Source organism: Periplaneta americana, chromosome 7 (assembly GCF_040183065.1).
Source record: "Periplaneta americana isolate PAMFEO1 chromosome 7, P.americana_PAMFEO1_priV1, whole genome shotgun sequence".
NCBI classification, from domain to species: domain Eukaryota; kingdom Metazoa; phylum Arthropoda; class Insecta; order Blattodea; family Blattidae; genus Periplaneta; species Periplaneta americana.
The window spans coordinates 140,047,323-140,071,520 of NC_091123.1; the positions used below are offsets into that span (position 1 = coordinate 140,047,323).

At 37.8% G+C, this 24,198-nt stretch overlaps 1 protein-coding gene across 2 annotated transcripts in view; it reads left to right on the forward strand.

Moving 5' to 3' along the window:
• Positions 1-24,198, forward strand: part of LOC138703488 (uncharacterized) — a 349,295-nt gene that overhangs the window by 277,919 nt on the left and 47,178 nt on the right. For both annotated transcript variants that reach the window (XM_069831388.1, XM_069831387.1), the window contains exon 4: positions 23,764-23,931. In XM_069831388.1, coding sequence (XP_069687489.1) covers positions 23,764-23,931 — 168 coding nt within the window. The remainder of the gene's footprint in view (positions 1-23,763; positions 23,932-24,198) is intronic.

Below are 24,198 nucleotides of genomic sequence, written 5' to 3' on the forward strand. Positions count from 1 at the left end.
CGGCCATGTAAGTCAAAAAGGACAATCCCTTCTTTTGACTACAATAAAATTAAAGTATTTTTAAACGTCTGGCACTTTCCTGTTATTTATATACCTTTGAATGAAATGTCCGTAATTAAAAAAAATCCGATACCTCAAATAAAGGCATAGTGTCCACGAATAATAAAATTATTAAAATAAAAGCTTAGAAAATTTTCATTCTTTGAGAACTAAAACTATCAAACAAATAACGTTGCGAGACAGAGGTCATGGAGGACCAAAGTATATCAGCCTCATACCCACTTTCCTCAGCAAAGGTGAAAGATCGTCCAACCAGTACGGGAGTAACACGTGTTAACACGATTATCTCCCCAGTCGTTATAGCTAAATCGTGGAGTCGGATTTCGCTACTCACTGTAGCTCCTCATTTTCATTATGGTAGATGTCTCGTAAATTGTCCGAAATTTCATAACAAAATACCTTCCGTCATGAAGACTCGAACCAGCGCTTATTCCGTAACACTAACCCAGGGTAGGTCCATAATGCTTTAGATCTCGCAAGTATGGCGCTCAGTATGTCAAGATTGAACCTTGAAAATAATCTGAAAATTAGGGATAAATTTGCAAAATTCCAGTACACGAGGTTTATAATTAGAAATATGCATAATTGTGGCGGTATGGCATAGTTGCGCCCCGCGGTCAATTGGGAGGCCTAGACATGGCATAATTGCGCCCCGAAGAAATCGGCTGTACTGGAATTGGTTACCAAATCTGTGAATTAGTTCCCAGTTCGTCCCAGAGCTATACTCGGGTTCGTTCCAGATTGATTTCTCCTGTGTACTGCAGTTGGTTCCCGCGCTAGATCAAGACAGAAAACATTTCCCTTCCCATTTTATACAGACTGTCAACTACTCTCTACAGTAGTAGGTAGGTTAAAAATGTTTTGTGCTTGGCGGACACGCTGCGTCGAATATCTTCACAATTTTATTTCTGTACTGGTAAAAATTTGAAACAAACGTGTCGCAGGAATGCATATCTACTTACACTGCCATCAGAAAGCTTTTCCATCCAATCTTTCACAAAAGTTTCCTTTTGTTGCATTATCTTAGGCCTTCATTTACTTTTATTCCTAAGCTTAATGTAAATATTGCACTGAACCTTCTTCAGAGCATCTGCAAGTGCAAATATATTTGGGCGTGGAGCACAAAAGTGCGCATTAAGTTTACTGTGAAAAGATTCACAACAGTTGGTTGTTCGCTCTAAGGAAGAAGCGAATTCAGCCCATATTGGAGGTGGATGCTCACTTGTTGGTGTAATATAAGTATGGAGGAGGTAATCAAAGAACTGGTCCAATCGATTGTCTATAGGTTTGACAGCCATTAAGTCATTAACAAACAATCTTCAACTTCTTGAGGAGCCAATAAAGGCAGTCCGAATATTAGAAGCCGACCAATTTCAGAATCCTTACTTTTAAATTCCGCACTAAAACCTAAGGATTGAATTTTCCTCCACAAGATTGTGCAAGATAGAACCTACAACCTTTCAGTTTTGCATTAGAGAATACGTTATAGGCAATAACAACTACTTTGATACATGATCGATTAACACCCATGTCCCAAACAGCCTGCTACAAAATCACAGCCTTGGATATTTGAACATGGGGAACCAACTCACGCTGTTGATATTTGAACATGGGGAACCAACTCACGATGTTGATATTTTGTTTGGGAACCAACTGCAGAACAGCGAAGAAATCAGTTAGAAGATGGAACATGGCATAGTTGCGCCCCGAATAAATCAGGTAGCAGAATGGACATGGCATAGTTGCGACCCGATGGGCATAGTACACACGAAAGTGATTGTCATAAAATAAATAAATTACTTTAAAATATTACAGTGATAGCTGCATTGAAATCAGGTAGGCCTAGCGTATGATCAATTTGGCTATTTAAAATAACACTTTTGTATTGATCACACACAATTAATGAACTGCATTTTTTGTTTCTACATCGATATCTTAACCCTACCGTACAGGGTTTCGAAAATTGAAACTTAGAATCATTGTAAATTATTAACTCTTCACCCTTTCCACTAAACTTAACATTCATTTTAAATTAACCTCACTATACGCCACAGACGGTGTGAAAATCACTAATGAAATCTCAAAACTGCTAGGGCCCCAATTCCAACGGCTCAGTCATTTGAATATGTCAGTTAATAAAGTATTGCCAACTTCATGGTGTTCATTTTAACGGTAGGCTATTGATAATCACTGCATACACAGTAGAAAAACAGTTAATAAAATACTGCAAACTTCATGGTGTTCATTTTAACGGTAGGCTATCGATAATCTCTGCATAAACAGTAGAGAAACAGTTAATAAAATACTGCCAACTTCGTGGTGTTCATTTTAACGGTAGGCTATCGATATCACTCCACAAACAGTAGAAAAACAGTTAATAAAATACTGCCAACTTCGTGGTGTTCATTTTAACGGTAGGCTATCGATATCACTCCATAAACAGTAGAAAAACAGTTAATAAAATACTGCCAACTTCATGGTGTTCATTTTAACGGTATCGATAATGAATATTAAATCGCATAAGAAATCAATAAGGTTGGTTGATTACGAGGCTCGAGTTTCCGTAGTGTCTTTTTCTCTACCTATTTCATCGGGGCGCAACTATGCATGCCCTTTTCTCTACCTGATGGGAACGGGGCGCAACTATGCCCACAAAACAGTGACCCTTTTTTATCTGCTGTATTTTATCTAACCGTGGGGCGCAACTATGCCCTGCCCAGTTGGGGACTGGACAAGGAAACCGGTAAGTTACATGTGCCAAAGTGACAAAGTGTGGGAAAACACAAAAAACTGTGTACTTTCAGTTATTATGTAATTTTTTCAACATAAAGTGTCTCAACATCCAGTTAAGTTCCCTGCAAACATATTGAGCTGTGAAACAATCCATTAATGACAATATTATGTAGTGTAACTGGCTCCCACATTATCAAAGTCTGACAACGATATAAGTGCCATGTATAATATCCTCGAAAACTGTACAAAAGTCGAGTGATTTGTGAATATTAAAAGATAGAACACTAACAATTTGATTTGTAAGCATGAGAAACTATTTGTTTTTCTTACTGGCACAGGTCCTTTTAAAAACCATGGTACCTAGTGTCCATGAAATCTAGCATTGCCAGAAGGTATTTCTTCTCTGCCTTTAAAGAGTTCTTAGGAGTCAGCATAGCAAACTTCTCCAAATTTGTAATAAACTGCAGTGTTCGTGCTCTTCTTAGAACCTGACATGTCTTCCACTATTCAGAATCACTCAAGTTATTCCTGGTAAGGACCAATGTTGAATGATCACAAGAAACTCGAATCCATGATACTTGAGTAATTCTCAATGTTAACGTATTTAGAGCCCTATCAGCTTCTGAAGACACATCCAAGAAGTCTTCAGATTTCATTTAAATCACTTTGAACGGTTTTTATCCTCTCATCTACGTCTCGGCCTCCCCGAAGTTCTTTTTTCCCTCCGGCCTTCCAACTATAGTCGCGACGCTGTTATTCCCGGCGTGACTCCTCCTCTTTGCTTACGTCTTAGGAAGTGAAGGCTCTATAAAGTCTAGGTAGGTAGTATTGTTCGCCATTTTTGTTTTTCGTTGCCGAGCTACTAGACGAGGGATCTATTTGCCAAACCGTTAAACATTATCATGTCGTAGCTCCTATGTTAATAAATCAAACGCACTGTAATTCAGCACAAAATTGAGCTGCAAATAACGTCCTCGTGTGCTTTCTGCGAACGCCAACGAAAGAACCAAAATGGCGGGCGATTATATTAGGCCTAAGTATTTATCGAGCCTTAGGAAATGTATGACGTCTTCATCAGCGAATTACAAGACGCACACGTTTAAATGTAGCCGATCTGCAACGTGATTGGCTGCCGGAAATTAGAGCAACGGGACTACAACACTCTATATTCATATCTTGATTCGCCCATACTTGCTACATGCCCTGCCTATCTCAAACGTCTGGATTTAATGTTCCTGATTGTCAGGTGAAGAATACAATGCTTGCAGTTCTGCGTTGTGTAACTTTCTCCATTCTCCTGCAACTTCTTCCCTCTTAACCCCAAATAGTCGGAGCAAGCCTGAAATGTAGGAAAGTAACGGAGATGTTGGTGAAAGAGGGAAAGAGTAATTATGATGGCGAAATGAGTCCGAGGTCCAACGCCGAAAATTACCCAGGATTTCAATTGATTGAGGGAAGACCTCGGAAGAAACCTCAAACCGATAACTTGTCCCAAACAGGATTTGAACCCGGGCTCGTTCGTTTCACGGTCAGACACGGTAACCGTTACTCCACAGCGGTGGACCACTGATGGCACACCTAACTTATTTCTACAGAACCTGTTGCCAGAAATTTGTAAATGCAGATTTACTTTGCACCACATAATTCGGATTTTTCGTGTGAAATTTTCTTTGATATCTCGTCTGTTATGCACGCTTCATTGAAATATTACTGTGCATAAAAGCCTTTTGTTCCCAGTGCATATCTTCACCAGGAATCTCACTAACAACAAATGAAAGAGACGATCGCTTCCCGATAGCAACCCAGATGAGGTATGCGCCGTTTACATTTTATGACATGCCGGTCTCTAGATAAGAATTACATCACGTAGAATATAAATTGCTGCAAACTTACGCTACTTGGTGCACATAGTAATCCTACTTTCTGCACCCCATTTGTCAACTTTTCGTTTACATTCCTTTTTTTTTTTTTATTGACCTTTCCTTCATTTTATTGATGGCAGACTTTCCTTGGTAAGTACGGGACTGGCGCCAGGATTCTTTCTGTTGCTTGTATTTTTATGGTGTGACACACTCAATAATTTGGTATGCAACTCGTTCTCATGTTATTTTTCCTGCGTTCCACTGGATAGAATGATAAAGTGACAGAGAACTCATCGAATTCCTACACTGCAATTACTCGTACGTGAAAAGTTTATGCTGTTCGTGATTGTTATTTTGATCATGCTTATGACCAGGGAAAGGATTTATATGTAAATACATATTTACTTATAAAGCTAATATAATTTATATTTTGCATTATCTTTATGTTTCACAATGTGTAGGGTTGAAAAATCCTACTTTTATTTTCCATATTTTTCCATATTTTAGAGTTTAGTACATATTTTCGTTAATTTCCATATATTTTCCATATTTCATATAAAACAGTCCATATTATATTAGGTTTAACAATAAAACAAAACAAAATTCCATTAACTTTTAAAAATACATTTCAACAATAGAGATTTAAACACATGTTCAGTAATCCCTTTAACATCAGAGTTATTTGAAAATTAGCAGTCCTATCAACAATGGGAAAGTAAGTTACAAAACTGTATTAATTTAATTTAAAATTTTTAACAGACTTCAGTTGTGCAGCTCAACAGTTAAATGCCAGTCAGAGTACACATAGGTTCAGTTTTGTAAATCATACTATAAAGACGGTAAATATGCCAAAAGTACGTCATTCAGTCAATTTAAAATCAAAACTAACAAGTTACATTTCAGAATTTAAAGAAGATGGTTTATCAACTGACAATAAAATATTATTTTGTAATTTGTGTCAGTGTGCAGTATCATCTACACAAAAGTTCCTGGTGCAACAACACATTACAACTAGTAAACATCAGGCCAACAAACAACTAAATTCCAAGCAGAGACAATTGTTTTTAACACAACCAACAACATCGAATGTAAGATCTGAGTTTAACATCGACCTGTGCCGTTCTCTCATCTCTGCTGATATTCCTCTCTACAAACTAAAGAATAAGGTCTTCAGGGAATTCCTTGAAAAATATACTCAACATACAATCCCGGATGAGTCAACACTTAGGAAGACGTATGCTCCATCCATCTACGATGAGACAATACAGAAGATAAGAGATGAAATTAAAGATAGTTCAATTTGGGTTTCCATTGATGAGACTCCCGACAAAGAAGGTAGACTTGTTGGTAATGTAGTTATCGGTTTGTTAAGTGAACAATATTCTGAACGAATTCTTTTACATTGTGATGTTCTAGAAAAGTGCAATAACAAAACTATAGTTAAACTGTTCAACGAAGCTATGGGTATCCTGTGGCCAAAGGGTATTATGTACGATAATGTGTTATTCTTTATTAGCGATGCTGCCCCTTATATGGTCAAAGCTGGACAAGCATTATCTGTTGTATATCCTAAATTGACTCATTTTACTTGTGTGGCGCATGCATTTCATCGTGTGGCAGAAGTGGTCAGAGACAATTTCCCTAAAGTAGATTTGTTGATTTCATCAGTGAAAAAAGTATTTCTCAAAGCTCCCAGTAGAGTTAACGTGTTGAAAGAAATGTACCCTGAAATTCCATTGCCACCAAAGCCAATTTTAACTAGATGGGGTACATGGCTAGAAGCAGTTGAATATTATGCCGAACATATAGACTCTATTAACAATGTTCTCCTTGCATTGGACTCTGAAGATGCAGTCTCAATTGATACTGCGAAAACAGTTACCTGTGACATAAGTGTGAAGAATGACTTAGCTCACATTCAGCATACATTTTCATGCATCATAAAAACGCTCAAAAGTCTCCAAAATAGGCACCTTTCACTATCTGAAAGTTTTGAAATTATAAATAGTACTGTGGAACAACTGAATCATGGTAGAGGTAAAGTTGCAGATGCAGTAAGAGCTAAGGTGGACACTGTACTTTCAAAAAACCCTGGATATGAAGAACTACAAAAGGTTGTTGCTGTGATGAGTGGTGAATCAACAGTGAAGATTAACTTGGACTTATCCCCAGCAGACATTGTGAAATTGAATTATGTACCAGTTACTTCTTGTGACGTCGAACGCTCTTTTAGTCAGTATAAATCTATCCTCAGAGACAATAGAAGAAGATTCACTTTTCAGCACTTGAAAGAAATGTTTGTAACCTATTGTTATGGTAACAGACAATAAAAATTGTGTTTTGTTGAAACTACATTGGAAGATAAGGTACGTCCATTATATTTTTTGTTTAGTTTGATTAAAATGTACCAATATTTAACGTACATAGTCATTTTTTTATAATTTTAAGTCCATATTTAATTCCATATTTTGGTAAAAATCCATATTTAATTCCATATATATTTACATATTTCATATATTTTTAGTCCATATAAATCCGTTCCCTGCTTATGACGATAACGATGTTTGGTTTTTGAAATATAATTTTTGTATTTATTTCCAAGTCTGATTTTATTTTCCCTTTTATACATTCTCTGTTTCAGCTGTTTTTATTGTTTATTTTTTGGAGAGTTGTAGGTATGGATTCATATGGAAATTAATAACACAATAAAGGACTTCAGAATTTATTAGACTATATTAACCCTGCGTTGGTGACGTAGGGTTTGACACACCCCACCTTGCTTTGTTTTTTGTTTACTACTAGATCACTCTGGTTTGTTACGTGGGGATTCGTCTAGCTGCTTAGAATACTTCCTTCAGTATGTTCCATGTCATAATAATAATAATAATAATAATAATAATAATAATAATAATAATAATAACAATAATTTATTTATTTAATCTGGCAGAACTAAGGTCATCAGGCCTTCTCTTCCGCTCAGCCAGACTCATATTCAGTAAAAAGCCAAAAAATGAAATGGAGTATCTCAAACCCCACATCACTACTGATGTAATTTTCTTTCAGGTCACCAGCACAGGGTTAAATTAACCATTCTGCCTATACAGGGTGTTTCCGAGGTGGTGTTACAAACTTTCAGGGATGATGGCGAAGGGCACATATATCAATTTGAGATAAGGAACCCTGGTCCGGAAATGACCGTGTCGAAAGTTACAAGCAAAAATAGGTCTGTGGAAATAAAATAATTTTATTCCTCTGTACATCTTATTTATGTGTAACACTAAAGCAATGCAGATAGCGTAATGTGTAACGGACATGGTTGGTCCTGATATGCACGTCTGTAGACAGCAGTGTATGTGTACAAGTTGCAGTGTCCAGTCGATCAGTCCTAGTGAAATGGAGGAGTACACGAGAGCGGAATAAGCAGACCTGATTTTCGAATACGGATGAGCCAATGGGAACAATATACAAGCTCACAGATTGTATTGGGACAAGTACCCACGTAGGAAATATCCGACCCATATCATTTTTCCACGACTGTTCCAAAAGTTAAGGGAAGGGGGGGCACATGGTGCCAAATTACAATTTCATTTCCACACAACTATTTTTGCTTATAACTTTCGACTCAGTCATTTCCGGACCAGGGTTCCTTATCTCAAATTGATACATGTACCCTTCGCCATCATCCCTGAAAGTTTGTAACACCAATTCGGAAACACTCTGTATATATAATTAAATAACTAATATATAAATAAATATTACCTTAAACTCTCCAGCAATATTCTTAATATCTGCGCCATTTTATAGGCGTTGGATAATATTTACTTCGTCAAAAATACTCAGACGTGAACGTATTGTGACATGATGCCTTACTGGTATGGAGGGGCTTGGGTTCTCGTCACAACAACGTTGTATTGTTTTCTGGTTTCTTTAGACTCAAACTAAGTCGGCGAAGCAGTGTATGCCCATGTCAACTTGACGTGGAACATAAAAGAACGTTGTCATATCTCGAATGGATATTATGACGACAAAGAAGTTTGTAATTTTAATGTCAGTTTTAATTATAAGTCATCTATAGCTTAAAATTTGTTCAGTGTGGATTGTGGTGGTAGAAATAAATGTATTGATGTCGGTATGAAAATAAATTGTAACTAAGGAAACGTGATAACACTGCTTGACATTACATGCAATGATGCGTGCGAAAAAGATACGTACCGTATATCCAACACAAAGCGTGTCGGTAGGGAAATAAATCGCCGTGGCGACCATGTCTTTGTTTTGTCCGTGTTTACTAAGATTCGCCACATGTTGGTCCAATTGAGATATTGTGTGAGTGTTGCGTTTAGCAGCAGAGGGGAGTCGGGTGCCCAATAGGCGACGTCGTCTGCGTGTTGCAAGTCTACTATTTGGTAGCAATGGGAGGAGCAGCACAATATAAAAGAGTATAAGATTACACAATATAAAAAAATACTGTCTGACAACGGGATTCGTCCACAAGTGTGTCACGACGTGAAGAGGTAGCGCTTACCAGATTCCTGATTGGCCATTGTCGTCTGACACACACCTACCTTCTAAACAGCTATCCTCAGCCCAATTGAGACGTCTATCCTGATCCAGCACGTTTTGTTATATTGGCCTAAATATGATTGCGCTCTTCACTAACACGCGATACGTTTAAAAACTTCGTGACACTCTTGGTAATGAGTCTGTCTGTCTGCTTATCAGGGGCTCAGCTCGGGCGCGGGTTTGATTCCCATTTGGGCTGATTACTTGTTTTGATTTTTTCCGAGGTTTTCCGCAACTGTAAGGTGAACGCCAAATATTCCTTTAGCGAATTCTCGACCTCACCTCGTTAAATACTATAGCGCTATCAGAAATTCCAACTACGCTGAATAACCTAGTAGCTCATACAGTGTCGTTAAATAACAAATTTAAGAACTCGACAGTTGCATAGCTTTACTGTGCTGTGTATATGTACAGCTGTCAAAAGAAAAAGTGGCCGCTCTCCTGAAACAAAGTTCCTTCGGGTACCTTCGCTACAATTCGGAGACAGGCGATGTTACACGTTGTTGGACCACGTTGCCTGATATCTACAGTTATAATTGAAGTATTCTGTGTCTTATTCGATAGCGTAATGGTAGCGTTCAGGCCTCTTATTCATGACGTCCTGCGTTCGACTACAACCTCGTGCTTTTTATGTTCATTTTTGTTCTGCATTTGAGAGAGACAAACTATACATAATGGCTCCTTTCTCTTTTACGATTATTTTAGTAATTAACATCAGGTTCATTAACATATTATGCCATGACTTTATCATTATGATATTGTGGCTGCAAATGGAAAGAAAAAAGATTTTATTCTCAATAAAAATATCTTTCGTGGCATAAACAAAACAAATTTACTGGAGTCGGCCTTAAAACATTCAAACAATTAAGCGTTCAAAAAACAAAACAAAAAGCCACAATTCAATATTTAGTCTATCTTCCTCTTATCTCGATCATCTTGCACTCGAGTGGGCATGGAATTAACTAGTCTTTGCAAATAGCGACTGTTCTTAGACACGATATTCCAGGCATTCTGAACATACATAAGTGTTCTGTCCATGGGCAGGTCTTTCATTGCAAACCCAGCAATCTCCAATCTTTCCTATTTTCTGCCTTCCTCTTAGTCTCCGCATATGATCCACATATCCTAATGTCGTCTATTATTATTTTCAACCAGAGACCCAATCAATTCCTTTTTCTCTTTCTAATCAGTTTCAGCATCATTCTTTCTTCACTCACTTTTTCAAACACAATTTTATTTCTTATTCTGTCTGTCCACTTCACACGCACCGTTCTTCTCCACATCCACATTTCAAATGCTTCAATTCGTTTCTCTTCATTTCGTCGTAATGTCCATGTTCCTTCCCCATACGATGCCACACTCCACACAAAGCACTTCACTAGTCTCTTCCTTAGTTCTTTTTCCAAGGGTCCGCAGAAGATCCTTCTTCTTCTATTAAAAGCTTCCTTTGTTCATGTTTGCAGTTTTTCTTGGGAAGGATAAATACAGTAACATCCCGTTGCTTTCCGCACACCACTATCTCTTTCGCATCTTATTAAATTCCAGGGGGTCCAAGCGTGGAGATGAGGAGAGTGGATTTGACTAATAGGGCCCTCCGGACTTCACCGAAAGTCACGGCAAGGGTTAAATATTTATTCTATCAGGATATTTGACCCGATCAGAGACCGGGAAATCTCAATTAGCCTTTGCCCCCCGCATCCTGGACTAGCTTCTCCGAATCATCAGAAAATCTTAGAGTGTGATTGGGCCAATTTTTCCGAAAATGTTTCCACACTTTTGCCCTCGTAGCTCAGCGGACGAACGTCGGAATTTAGATGTCAACGTCTCAGGTTCAATTCCTCGTTACTCCTTTTCATTTTATTGTGGTTCTAGATAGTATAATGTAATAATACAAAAAGAAAAACTAATAGCAGTATTATGCAACTGGATTTTTCCAAACTAATATTAAATTTATGTTATTTATATCGCTAAAGAACGATTACAATATAAATAACTTGAATATTATTTATACAGTATTACTAAAGAACGATAACAGAATATAAATGATAAATATCAGTTTGTTTAATTAATATAAGATATTATATAATACATATTTAATTATCTAAATAAAATAACCTATTTTACAAAAAAAATGGTTATTTGTGTTATAATACTTACATAAAATACAGATTATTTATATTGCGAAAGAACAATAACAATATAAATAACTTGAGTATTATTTTATAATTCTAATGAAGGAAAAGAGAATATAAATGATAACTTGAATATTATTTATATCGCTAAAGAACGATAATAATATAAAAAACGTGAATATGATTCATATCGGAATTTCACAGATTTATTACAGATGTATTTAAGAAATTGTAGAAGAATAGTAATTAGTAACAGTGTCCTATTTATTCTTCTTGGAGCCAAAATTGTAACTTTTAAAAGTGTGGTTACTATGTTGAAGTGTATGTGTTGCAACGGATGCTTGATTTGTTATGTATGTGAGTCAGTTATGGGATGCTTGATGTCGTCGCAATGTCGTAATTATAGTTTGATTGTGTCTGTGTGACTATAGTGTATTAATTTATGATGTATGGTACGGAAAGCTGCGTATTTGTGTTATAGAAGTGTTACGTATGTGTGTTGTTAATGTTTTTGTATGTTTCAAATTGATAACTAATATTTGTTTTGCAATCGCAATGCCTAATTTACGGATTGTTTATGTTTTGTTTACATCGCGTAAGCTAATTTAATTTTCTTTTCCATTTCTCTTTATGCTTATCTTTTTTGTGGATAAAACTATAGCCCTAACATACATATGTGAAATAGGGCTAACCCCCATTGGAGATACAATAATAATAATAATAATAATAATAATAATAATAATAATAATAATAATAATAATATACAAATGATGACTTGAATTTTTTTCATATCTCTAAAGAACGATAACAAAATATAAATAACGTGATATCCATCAAGAACGATAACTGGATATAAATGATAATTTGAATATCATTTACATCGCTAAAGAACGGTTAAAAAATAAAATGAAAACTTAAAGAAGGCCCGAGCCCACAACCTTTGAATCATTAAACAAGCACTCTACCGCTGGTCTACGAGGCGCAGAAATGGAACACTTTCATAGTTCCGGAACTGCTTGTACAAGCAAATGCATCGTGTAACATCGCCGCGACCCGAAGTGGACTTTGAAAATATTCGCTGTTCACGAGTGCGGCCACTTTTTTTTTCACAACTGTACCTAGAGCTACGTGTGGATGTAATCACTATCGATAGGTGTATAGCAAGGGGAATACAAAGAGAGCAAGGAGAATGCAACGAGAACAAGGGGAATAGAAGGAGAACAAAGCGAGTACAAGGAGAACAATGGGAATAATACAAGGAGACTACAAGAGGAATACAAGGAGTGCAAGGGGAATACAAGGAAAACAAGGGGAGTGCAAAGTGTACGATGGAATACAAGGAGACTACAAGAGGAATACAAGGAGTGCAAGGAGAATATAACGATAAAATAAGGAATGCAAGGATAACAAGGGAAATACAAGGAGAACAAGGGTTATACAAGGAGTACAAGGGAAATACAAAGAGTACAAGGGAAATAAAAGGAGGAAAGGGGGAATACAAGGATAACGATGGAAATAGAAGGAAACTTGAGAAGGGATGCAAGGAGAATACAAGGAGTACAAGAGGAATACAAGGAGAATATAAGGAGAAAAGAGGAAATGCAAGGTTAACAAGAGGAATACAAGGAGAGGAAGGAGAATCCAAAGAGAAAAAGGGGAATACAAGGAGTATAAGAGAAATACAAGGATGGAAGAGGGAGTACAAGAAGAACGATGGGAATACAAGGAGACTACAAGAGGAATGCAAGGAGTGCAAAGGGACTACAGGGAGTGCAAAGAGACTACAAAGAGTGGAAAGAGACTACAAGGAATGCAAGATGAATACAAGGGGAATACAAGGAGAATACAAGGAGTACAAGGGAAATACAAGGAGTACAAGAAGAATATAAGGAGAAAAGAGGGAATGCAAGGATAACAGGGTAATACAAGGAGAACAAGGGGAATACAAGGAGAACAAGGGGAATATAAGGAGTACAAGAAGAATATAAGGAGAAAAGAGGGAATGCAGGGATAACAAGGGTAATACAAGAAGTACATGAAGAACATAAGAAGTACAAGAAGAATATAAGGAGAAAAAGAGGAAATGCAAGGATAACAATGATATACAAGGAGAACAAGGGGTATAAAAGGAGTACAAGGTTAATACAAGGAGTACAAGTAGAATACATGAAGAAATAGGGGAATATATGGAAAACGATGCCAATAAAAGGACGATGGGAATACAGGGAGAACAAAGGGAATACAAGAATGAAAAGGGGAATACGAGTACACGGAGAATATAAGGAGGAAAGGGGAATACAACGAAAACTATGGGAATACAAGGAAAAGGAAAGTTCAAGGTGAATACAAGGAGAACAAGGGAATTACAAGTAGTGAGCTTACAAGGGGAATAAAAGGAGAATAAGGAGAATACAAGAAGTGCAAATGGAATACAAGAAGAAAAGGGGAATACTAGGTGTATCCTTAGGGGGAATACAAAGAGAACAAGAAACAAGGGAAATACAAGGAGAACAAGAGAGAGCCAAGGAGAACGAGGAAAATAGGATCAGAAGGGGAATACAACGATAAGAAATGAAGATAAGGAGAACAAGAGGAAGAGAAGAAGAACGAAGAGCATACAAGAAGATCAAGACGATGAAAGAGAGAACAAGGAAAACAAGGGGAAAGCAAGGCGAATAAGGGAAAGACAAAGAGTACAAAGAAAGAACAAGGAGAAGACAAGGGGAAGACAAAACTAATAATGGAAATACAAAGAGTGCAAGGGAAATACAATAAGAACAGGAGAAATAATGAGAACAAGGGGAAGAAAAGCAGTAGAAGGGGAATACAAGGAGAACAAGGGGAATAGCAAGGAGAACAAAAGAGGGAGATAGGCTACCTTTGCATGTAACGGTCAATTCGCAAGTTAGCTCCCACAATACGCCTACATACAGTAGTTCTCGTCAAAATACACATGCGAAATGGAGCACAACTCCAAGTTGTTGGCTTTAAAATCGTATACGAAGTTGTGCAAGCATCACAAAATCCGTGTTTATAATTCACGAATAATGAGGTTAACAGAGCACCGGTCCTCACGCAAGTCTTGACATTTGAGCGGGTATGTAGTAATGACAGAGTTGTGAAGGTCAGACCTTGCTGCAGTACGAACCACAAGGAGCCGCATGCAGCACTCATCGATTCAAATCTGGACACGTGCCCCGGCTGGCACCGACTGGAACCAACTGCAGCGGCAACGAATCCGGTGCATCCAGGGGTGAGCGTGTGTGATGGGTATATTGGAGATACTGAATAACCCCACTCAGTAATCAAGTCTTTACGAAGTGAGCCAATCCCTCTTCCGTCTTTTAAGTACTAAATACTGCCTATCCTTAATCTAATCGATTCTTCCTTCTCCTCTTCTGTTTTTGTATTTTCATCAACCCTTCTTCCACCCTCCTTTTATATCTATCTACTTTACATACAGGGTGATTCAGAACATCTGCATCATACTTTGAGGGATGTTAGGTCTCGCATGGTGGAATATTTTTTCTCCGACGCGTCGTTTAGAAGCTCTGCTATCTCAGAATATGAGGCAAGGAATTACTTAATTACCCCCATACAGATTATAGCAGGTGTTAATGTACAGTTGTGGCAAAAAAACCGGACCAACCCTTATAGCCGATACAAAAGAATCCTGTGCTGTGTATTGTGTCAAACTGTGGCAATTTCAATGTGGATAGTGAAACCAGAAGTATGTACTGCTATTTAATGTAAAAATACGCAATTATCATTGCCGAATAAAGGTAGAAATGTAATATTGATGCCAGATGAAAATAAAACTCTCAAAGTTTTTTCGTCTGTAAGTTTGAGGCACTGAAGGAAACAAAAGTCGGTAAGAACGAACAAATGCAATAAATTTCATTGTTACAATTAATTATACAAGATGGATATGTTTTGTGACTAGCAAAATTTGAATCTGTGACTCTGAAATCTGAAGGGTCGGTCCGATTTTTTTTTTGCCACTACTGCACAGTTTACAATTTTGCATACCATTTATAGCAGTGTCCACCCTGAAACAGCATTGTATTCATGACACCGTCATAACATTGACCGTTGAACTCTCTCCAACATGTAGGATCTCTAGTGAAGTTGGCCAAAGGCATCGGGTATCTGTGCAACCAGTTCATCGATGTCAACTGGGGTAGTGTATACCACACTCTTCACAAGTTCCTAAAGAAAGAAATTCAAGGAACAGTAAGTCGGGCGATCGCACTGGCCACGCATCCGACCCTCCTTTTCCAAGCCACTGCTCTCCGTAGGCGTTGTTGAGATATTCTCCCACGGTAAAAGTAAAGTGCTGCGGGACTCCATAATGCTAGAATCTCTAATCTCTTCGCATCGTGAAGAGTACTAGTAGCAAAAAAAAAAACCGGACCGACCCTTGTAGCTGATTTCAGAGCCTTGTTCATTCCAGAGCACAATAGACTGGTAACTAAGACTTTCGTGGTTCGAATCCTGCCTGGGAAGGAAACTTTTTTCTTTGTTCCTTATTCAAATTTATTCCCAATACTTTTCGATTGCTGGTAAAATTCATGTTCTGGGAATAATAAGTTAATTAAGTAGTAAAATATCGCTGCAATCGAGAAGTATTTGGAATAAATTTGAATAAGAAACAAAAAAAAAGTTTTCTTCCCAGGCAGGATTCGAACCACGAAAGTCTTAGTTACCAGTCTATCGTGCTCTGGAGTGAACAAGACTCAGAAATCAGCTACAAGGGTCGTTCCGGTTTTTTTTGTCACTACTGTACATTCTCCTTGAGCAGTAGCATTGTATTCTGAAGGCCCTGAAAGTAAGCTGTTTAGGTAATCCACTGTAGGTGCACTAGCTGAAACACAGGCTGGCTGACTTTACGTGGGCTGGGACCATTGTGCGATGCGATGATTGTCCAAGTTGGCCTGGGTGGCATTCGTGAATCCGATGCTGACAATTGGGCCGTCCTGCCTCAGCCCCTTATAGAGTCAGATCCCGTTTCGCGGACGAGTAGCTTTGATAAGCCCCAAGAGCCCGGAACCCTAAACCCTTACTAAGCTTATATCGGCATCGGAAATCCGTACTACCTCCAAGACTCCACCCAGCCTATTTGTACTGTTGTGGATAATAGATGAAATGGGGGGGGGGAAGTGGAGAGTGTTGGTGGAATGGTAGAGGGAAACGAGAGTACACCGAGAAAAACCCTCTGCAACGTCTGCTTTGTCCACCACAAATTCTATAACGACCTGGCCGGGGATCGAACTCAGGCCGTCTGGACAGAACGCCAGCGCGCTAGTACTGTAGGCATAGACGCGGCCAAACACAGGCTATGACCTCGGCAACAAGACACAGTAGCCACAGAGGCACGTTGAGGGGTGGGGTTTGATGCGATCATAACAAACAAATTACAGCGTCACCAGCTTCAAAAAAGTTTTTGTTTGCTTAGCGTACACAGACGTACGAGTAGGGGCGAGGAAGTGGGGGCGTAACTCGGTTCAACATTGTAAACATTAGCCTATCACTCAAACCAATGTTACGGAGCGTTGCGTTTTAATCAGGGGTGAATATCTCTTAAGCGGCACGTGGTAGAAAAGGCTTGTCTGACAAAAAATGTTCCTCTTTACGAGATCTATCATCCCTCCTATTTTGATGCAGGAGTACTGAATCACCCTATATAAACTAGTGACAAAGCATCAGGCATTTGTAAATGTAAGAGCTCTTTAGCCAAATTGATTACTGAAGAAGCGCATCATTATTGTTGTTGTTATTATTATTATTATTATTATTATTATTATTATTATTATTATTATTATTAGTATTACAGGACATATAAGATGGCTACAGTATACTTGCGAACTGTTAGTCACAACTACATCATCTCACAGGCTACGACCATTCATTGTGTGAGGAAACTGTAAAATTCTTAAGAAAAAGGGGAAAAAAAAAGTCTAACATAAATATTGTAAACAAATTTGCAAAATTCCAGTGAAAGGTAAAATGTAAATAGTTCTATTGTAATAGTACATTGCGATACAAGCGTGATAAATGCATTATAACAGAATCGAGGAAAAGTTAGACAAAGATGAGACAAAGTCTAATCTTCTCTATTTCTGTTATGCACTTAACACATGTATTGCATACTATTTTTTTTGGCCGATCTTAATTAAAAAAAATAATAATTTAAATACATGGTTTGTTTTTGGTCGGTAACATTTTTATGTGTGATCGGCGTTTATTTGTCGATAGGTGTTATTCATTTGTTATTATTCGTATTTGACGCTAGGTGTTATTCATTTGTTATTATTCGTATTTGTTGATAGGTGCTATTTATTTGTCATTATTCGTATTTGACGACAGGTGTTATTCATTTGTTATTATTCGTATTCGTCGATAGGTTCATTTATTATTCGTATTTGTCGATAGGTGTTATTTATTTGTTATTATTCGTATTTGTCGATAGGTGTTATTCATTTGTTATTATTCTTATTTGACGCTAGGTGTTATTGATTTGCTATTTAATTACCGCATGTGTGTTGTAAGTTAAACTTACAAGGCCTATCAACAACATCAATAAGATTGTTAAAAAAACACGATCGGCCTAAAAATATTTTCAAAATTGCAGCAGAAAGGTCAATTATAAATGTTATGAATAGATTATCAAAATTATAAGCTGAATACTAGTCAATTAAAACTCCGAGAAGCAATTCGGAAAATGGTTTCGGAAAACACTACATTCGGACAAATTAGCATTCAGGGAAAATGCCCCTTTAGGAAATTTGTTTTTTGGAATTTTCATTTCGGAAATTCTGAGTTTGGAATGATGCCGTTTGGATTCATCCGGATTTAAACGCAGTACTCTTGGCTGAAAAGTGGATCATCTAACTGTTGGACTAATGGCTTACCACACTCGAATAGTTTTATTTCAGTACGTTATTTTAGGACGCTTTATCAACATCTTTGGTTATTTAGCGTCTGAATGAGATGAAGGTGATAATGCCGGTGAAATGAGTCCGGGGTCCAGCACCGAAAGTTACCCAGCATTTGCTCATATCGGATTGAGGGAAAACCCCGGAAAAAAACCTCAACCAGGTAACTTGCCCCGACCGGGAATCGAACCCGGGCCACCTGGTTTCGCGGCCAGACGCGCTGACCGTTACTCCACAGGTGTGGACCACTCGAATAGAATTACAGTTAGTACATTATATTTGGATACCCCTGAGGCCTGTGTTCACTGGATTTCATGTTCGCAGCTGAAATTGACGGCCGTTTTACCTCGGCGCACAGAACAGGCATATTTCTGTACTTCATACGAGGCTAATGTGTTACGTCACCACTTTTTTGAGTCAATGCAAATATAGTAACATCGAAGTACGTGTAGTCTGTATCCCGGAAATGTCTCGAGGCCATTCGTGTCAGATAGATTTTCCAGCAGAATTGTGAGAATAACAACCCACCGACGTGTGCCCTCGCAAAGTGTAGTGAGCAGACATCCGTTAGAGACAGTAGGCCTACTCTTTCAGATATTAATACATCTTGCTGTGCCATAAATCCTCACCTGTCATTAAAATCGTCAGTACACCCTGGTGCGATTTCCTACACGGAAAAATTTGCTTCAATTTCATAATGAGCAGCGCTTGTTTCTTGTCCTGAGTTGTTTTACAGCTTCAGACACATTTTCAAATCCAATAAAATAACAAATTTCTATTACAGAGAAAAGTTTCCTAATATCCTAAATAATATGTTTTCAAATATCATGCATGTAGCATTAATAGTTCTGAAGAAACCGTACATAACTCTTTGTATGAGAATAAGAAAACAATTAAATTTACGAGAAACTTCAATCAAAATTTAGTGTCATTTAAAAACGTTGTGCACAAGAGCTTTAAAAATGGCGTCACACCAGCTAACAAGGTCATAAATGCGCTTTACGTTTTATGTAAAATAATTTTATGCAATTAAAACACGCTTGTTATGACGCTATAAATCGTGCACTGGTGCCAAAAAAGGTTATCTAGCAACTAGTATTCCATGATGTCATCACCGCCTTCACAACAAAATTTTATACAGCGTACCTGTAAGAAAAATCTTGAAACCAACAACAAAATAACGTTGTCTTAGAATCGGTTGCTTAGCAACCATACAATATATTACATAATATCCAGTACTCATGTCTACATTAATAATAATAATCCGTGGCGCTACAGCCCGTGAAGGGCCTAGACCGACCAGCCGGCTGCTGGCCTCACTCCCACATGCCTCAGCAGAGGTGGACGATCATCCAACCAGAATGGAGGTATCGTGTGGTTAGCACGATGATCCCCCCAGCCGTTCATGTCTACATTACATTTTGTAAATTTATAATAGTTTTTTAACATATCGTAATGCTAGAATAGCATAAAACGCTGTATGTAACATGTGTATAATTTTCATTATAACCACTCGTGAAAAATAGCTCATTCGTGCCATAATTACCAAGATTAGGCCTACATATTAGTTACATAAATCACTGATCACATATCAAAGATTATATTAAATAATTTTTTTTTCTTTAATTTACTGGTTTTCCACCATATTAAACATCCTTTCCCTTTGAAAAACGTAACCTTTAAAATAGCTTTCAGCAGCTGCCGAAACATAAATGGGCATTAAATTTTATATAACCCTAATATATTTTTCACATATCAAACTGTGTTTTGAAGCAAATATTTTTTAATTTACTATTTTTGCACCATATTAAAAACCATCCTCTCCACTTCATTCATTCATAGTGTTCTCCCCATGGGTAGGTCTTCCACTACAAACACAGCAATCTCCAGTCTTTCCTATTTTCCGTCTTCCTCTTAGTTTCCATAAGTGATCTATGATTCTTAATGTTGTAAATCAGCTGATATCTTCTTCTGCCCTGAACTTTTCTTCCGTTCACCATTCCTTCTAGTGCAGCGGTTCTCAATTTATGATACGCGTACCGGCGGTACGTGAACCACTGCTGGGTGGTTGGCCTAATTAAAGTGTGAAATAATAATGTAAATTATCATAAACATATATATTTCTAGCTGTTTTCTGTATATTTTATGGAACACTCCATTAAATAAATTCAAATAGTAACTGTTTTAATTTAACACGCCTAAATGAAGCAATCAATTATTCGATGAAAGAGTAATGGAACGGAGAAACATTCTCTCCGGCGCCGGGATTTGAACCCGGGTTTTTTCAGCTCTACGTGCTGACGCTTTATCCACTAAGCCACACCGGATTCCACCCCGGCGTCGGAAGAATTGTCTCTGATTAAGTTCCAACTCTTGGGTTCCCTCTGGTGGCCGCCCTCTGCACTACGTCATAGATATCTATGAACCTAGGACCGAAGTTCACACATGTGCTGAGGTGCACTCGTAATGGGTGACTAGTTGGCCGGGATCCGACGGAATAAGCGCCGTCTTAAATCACGAAGTGATTTACGCATATCATATATATTATTTTAATGTACCGAAGTACATATGATATTTCCATGCAGATATTCTGCGACATCATACGATGAAAGAGTAATGGAACGGAGAAAAATTCTCTCCGGCGCCGGGATTTGAACCCGGGTTTTCAGCTCTACGTGCTGACGCTTTATCCACTAAGCCACACCGGATTCCACCCCGGCGTCGGAAGAATTGTCTCTGATTAAGTTCCAACTCTTGGGTTCCCTCTGGTGGCCGCCCTCTGCACTACGTCATAGATATCTATGAACCTAGGACCGAAGTCCACACATGTGCTGAGGTGCACTCGTAATGAGTGACTAGTTGGCCGGGATCCGACGGATATGTACTTCGGTACATTAAAATAATATACAATCAATTATTATTTATATTTGAGCATAGGAACGTTTATGATGATTTATTATGACCCTGGGAGCAACACTTGACAATTTGTCTTGGTTAGTGGTACGAGTAATGTCCTAAATTAAATATACTGGTACGCCATTGAAAAAGGTTGAGAAGCGCTGTTCCAGTGAATCCTTCAGTAGGAAGTTTCTTCTTAGCCTGTGGCCCAGCCAATTTCTTTTTCTCTTCCTCACTATTTTTAGCATTATTTTTTTCTTTACCCACTCTTTCCAACACAGCTTCATTTCTTATTCTGTGTGCCCATCTCACACGCTCCATTCTTCTCCATATCCACATTTTAAATACTTCCAGTCTCTTCTCTTCACATCGTCGTAACGAGCATGTCCCTGTCCCATACAGTGCCACACTCCGTACACTCTCTTTCTTAGTTATTTTTCCAGAGGTCCGCAGAAGACATTCCTTTCTCTATCAAAAGCTTCCTTAGCCATTTCTGCTCTCCGTTTGACTTCCTGCCTCTCCACTAAAAGAAACAAAATAAGGTAAAAAAAATTATGCTTAATTGATCACTCTGAATTTATTCCTCTATAACTGGAGACTTTCAAGTTCTAATTTTCTAGCTTCTTACAATTCTGACATTTTTTTATAGGATCAATATTGCCTTCACATGTTATTATGTTTATTCTTTCTCCTTCGTTGCTTCTAAATTGTCATAATAATTATTCTTTAGTCTATTGTTCAAAGACAGATTTGATCCTCATAAGTGATATTAATAAAGCAACATTCATGAGACAACTAAACCAGGAGATAATGGAGTAGGGTGCCAGTTCGCTTCCTCCTCTTTGCATACATCGCTGACTAGTAACATACAGTCTGATCCGTTTGGGTATGGATGAAATTAATTTATTATTATAAAGATATTATGATAGTATGAAAAATTTTTTGCTGGTTATATTATGATTAAAAGATGGGAGTTTCCATATATGACAATCAACAATGCCTAATCTGAAAGGACAAATGAAAATCGGAGATGATTAAAATGGCTACTACAAATCAACAGCGGGCACAATGTGTTCTTTGGTATGCTAAATTTGAGAGTGTTAAAAGAGTTCAAAGGGAATTTCGACGTGAGTATGGTGTGCGTAATGTGCCTAAATACGATTTCATAATGTTGTGGTATCGAACATTTATAGAAACAGGTTCTGTGTTAAAAAAAAAAAAAAACATGCAGGAGGTCGCAGGCGAAACCCAGTACGAGAAGCAGCTATCTCTTGGCTTGACCCCCAAACTCCCCAGATCTAACGTCTCCTGACTTCTTCGTGTGGGGTTTTGTTATTCACAGAAACCCAGGAGCATTGATGATCTGAGAGTAAAAATTACTCAAGCTTTTCAACAAGTCACCCCTCTTATGTTACAACGGACACGGGCTGAATTGCATCACCGTTATGAGTTGTGCAGGGTGCGCAATGGGGATCATGTTGAGCTCTGAGGAATCTTCCATCTTTCAGTGTTGTATGCATAAAATTTCAACAAATAAAGTTAGTAGTAAATGTTTTACGGTGTTTTTATTCTATCCATACCCAAACGGATCACCCTGAATTTAACTAATCAGACGTCAGATATGTACAAACAATTGTTCTTCCTCTCTCGACACATATTCTCCCATCGCACCTCCTCATACTCATCCTCTTTCACAATAGCCTGCCAAGACTCTGGAATTCGTTACCTGCTAGCATCAGGGACTGTCGAAATAAAATTGAATTCAAACGCAAACTTACTAGGCACTTCGTCAGTAATTGAGACCCGTTCAGACATGGCTTTTTGTAAATAGTTCTCCTAATCTATCACAAAATATCTCAATATATGGTAATTTCATCACTATAGAATTTTGTTATTCTAAGTTTAATTTGTAATTTAGTAAATACAAAAATATTCTTTGTTCTTAACTTCTATGATAAATTGTCTAGCTTTCATTAATCTGGTAATCTTGTTGTACTTTAATTTTTATTGTAATTGTAATTGTAAATTTAATATTAATTGTAATTTTATTCTTCATATTAGGCTATAGTTGTAATCCCCTGGTAGAGAAGCAGAGAAGGCCTGATGACCTTATCTGTACCAGGTTAAATAAATAAATACTAAAATATTCTCAAGTGAAATGTACTGCCTGATAATAGATGTACATGTCAGCGAGAACCTCAGTCAGAGGTTTTTATAAAAGAGTAGATGTTATTTTTCTGTTATAGAATTTATATTTAATTTATCTTTTTTCTTTTGTTTTAGCGGAGTTAGAAACGAAATAATGAGAGGTTTGGACGTGACGTTTTGTTTTTATTAATTTTTATTCATGAACAAAAAATTCGTTATTGTGGTGAAAATCTATAACATGGGGCTAATGGCTGTACTTCCTCATTCGTTGGAATCAGCACTTCTTTATCCCGCCTGAAATTCACTCTATTGACTAGGACTGGGCGCATGACATCAGGTTCCAGGAGCAAGTATTGTAACTATTCGTCCACCGCGGACTCTGAAAATGGCAATGTTGTGCTTGTACTGACGAACTTGTTTATCTGATTGCAGAGGAGCACATCACGAAGAACTGCGTGCAGAACATCGTGGTGACGGGAGAGGGCTTCGTGGAGACGCCCGGATACCCACAGTTCAACGTGGAGCGGAACTGCACCTGGAGGCTGAGGGCACCACAGGGACAGAGGGTGCAGCTCTCTCTGCTGGACATTTCCCTCAGAGGTGGGCGCAATATGACTTCCAGTGTCATTCAAGATCAGTTTCAAACTGACGGCTATAAAATCATTATAATCCACTAGAATATACAGTAATAGGGATATCCTGAACTAACACCAACAGATAGCGCACGTGTACTTAGAGGGATGCGCTTTGCGTGTGCATTTGTTTTCCGGTATATAAACACTGAAGATATACATAGTGTATTAGTACTTAAATACTCTTAAAAACAACTCAAAATGTCACATTTTTGTTGTGTTCCAATATGTAAAA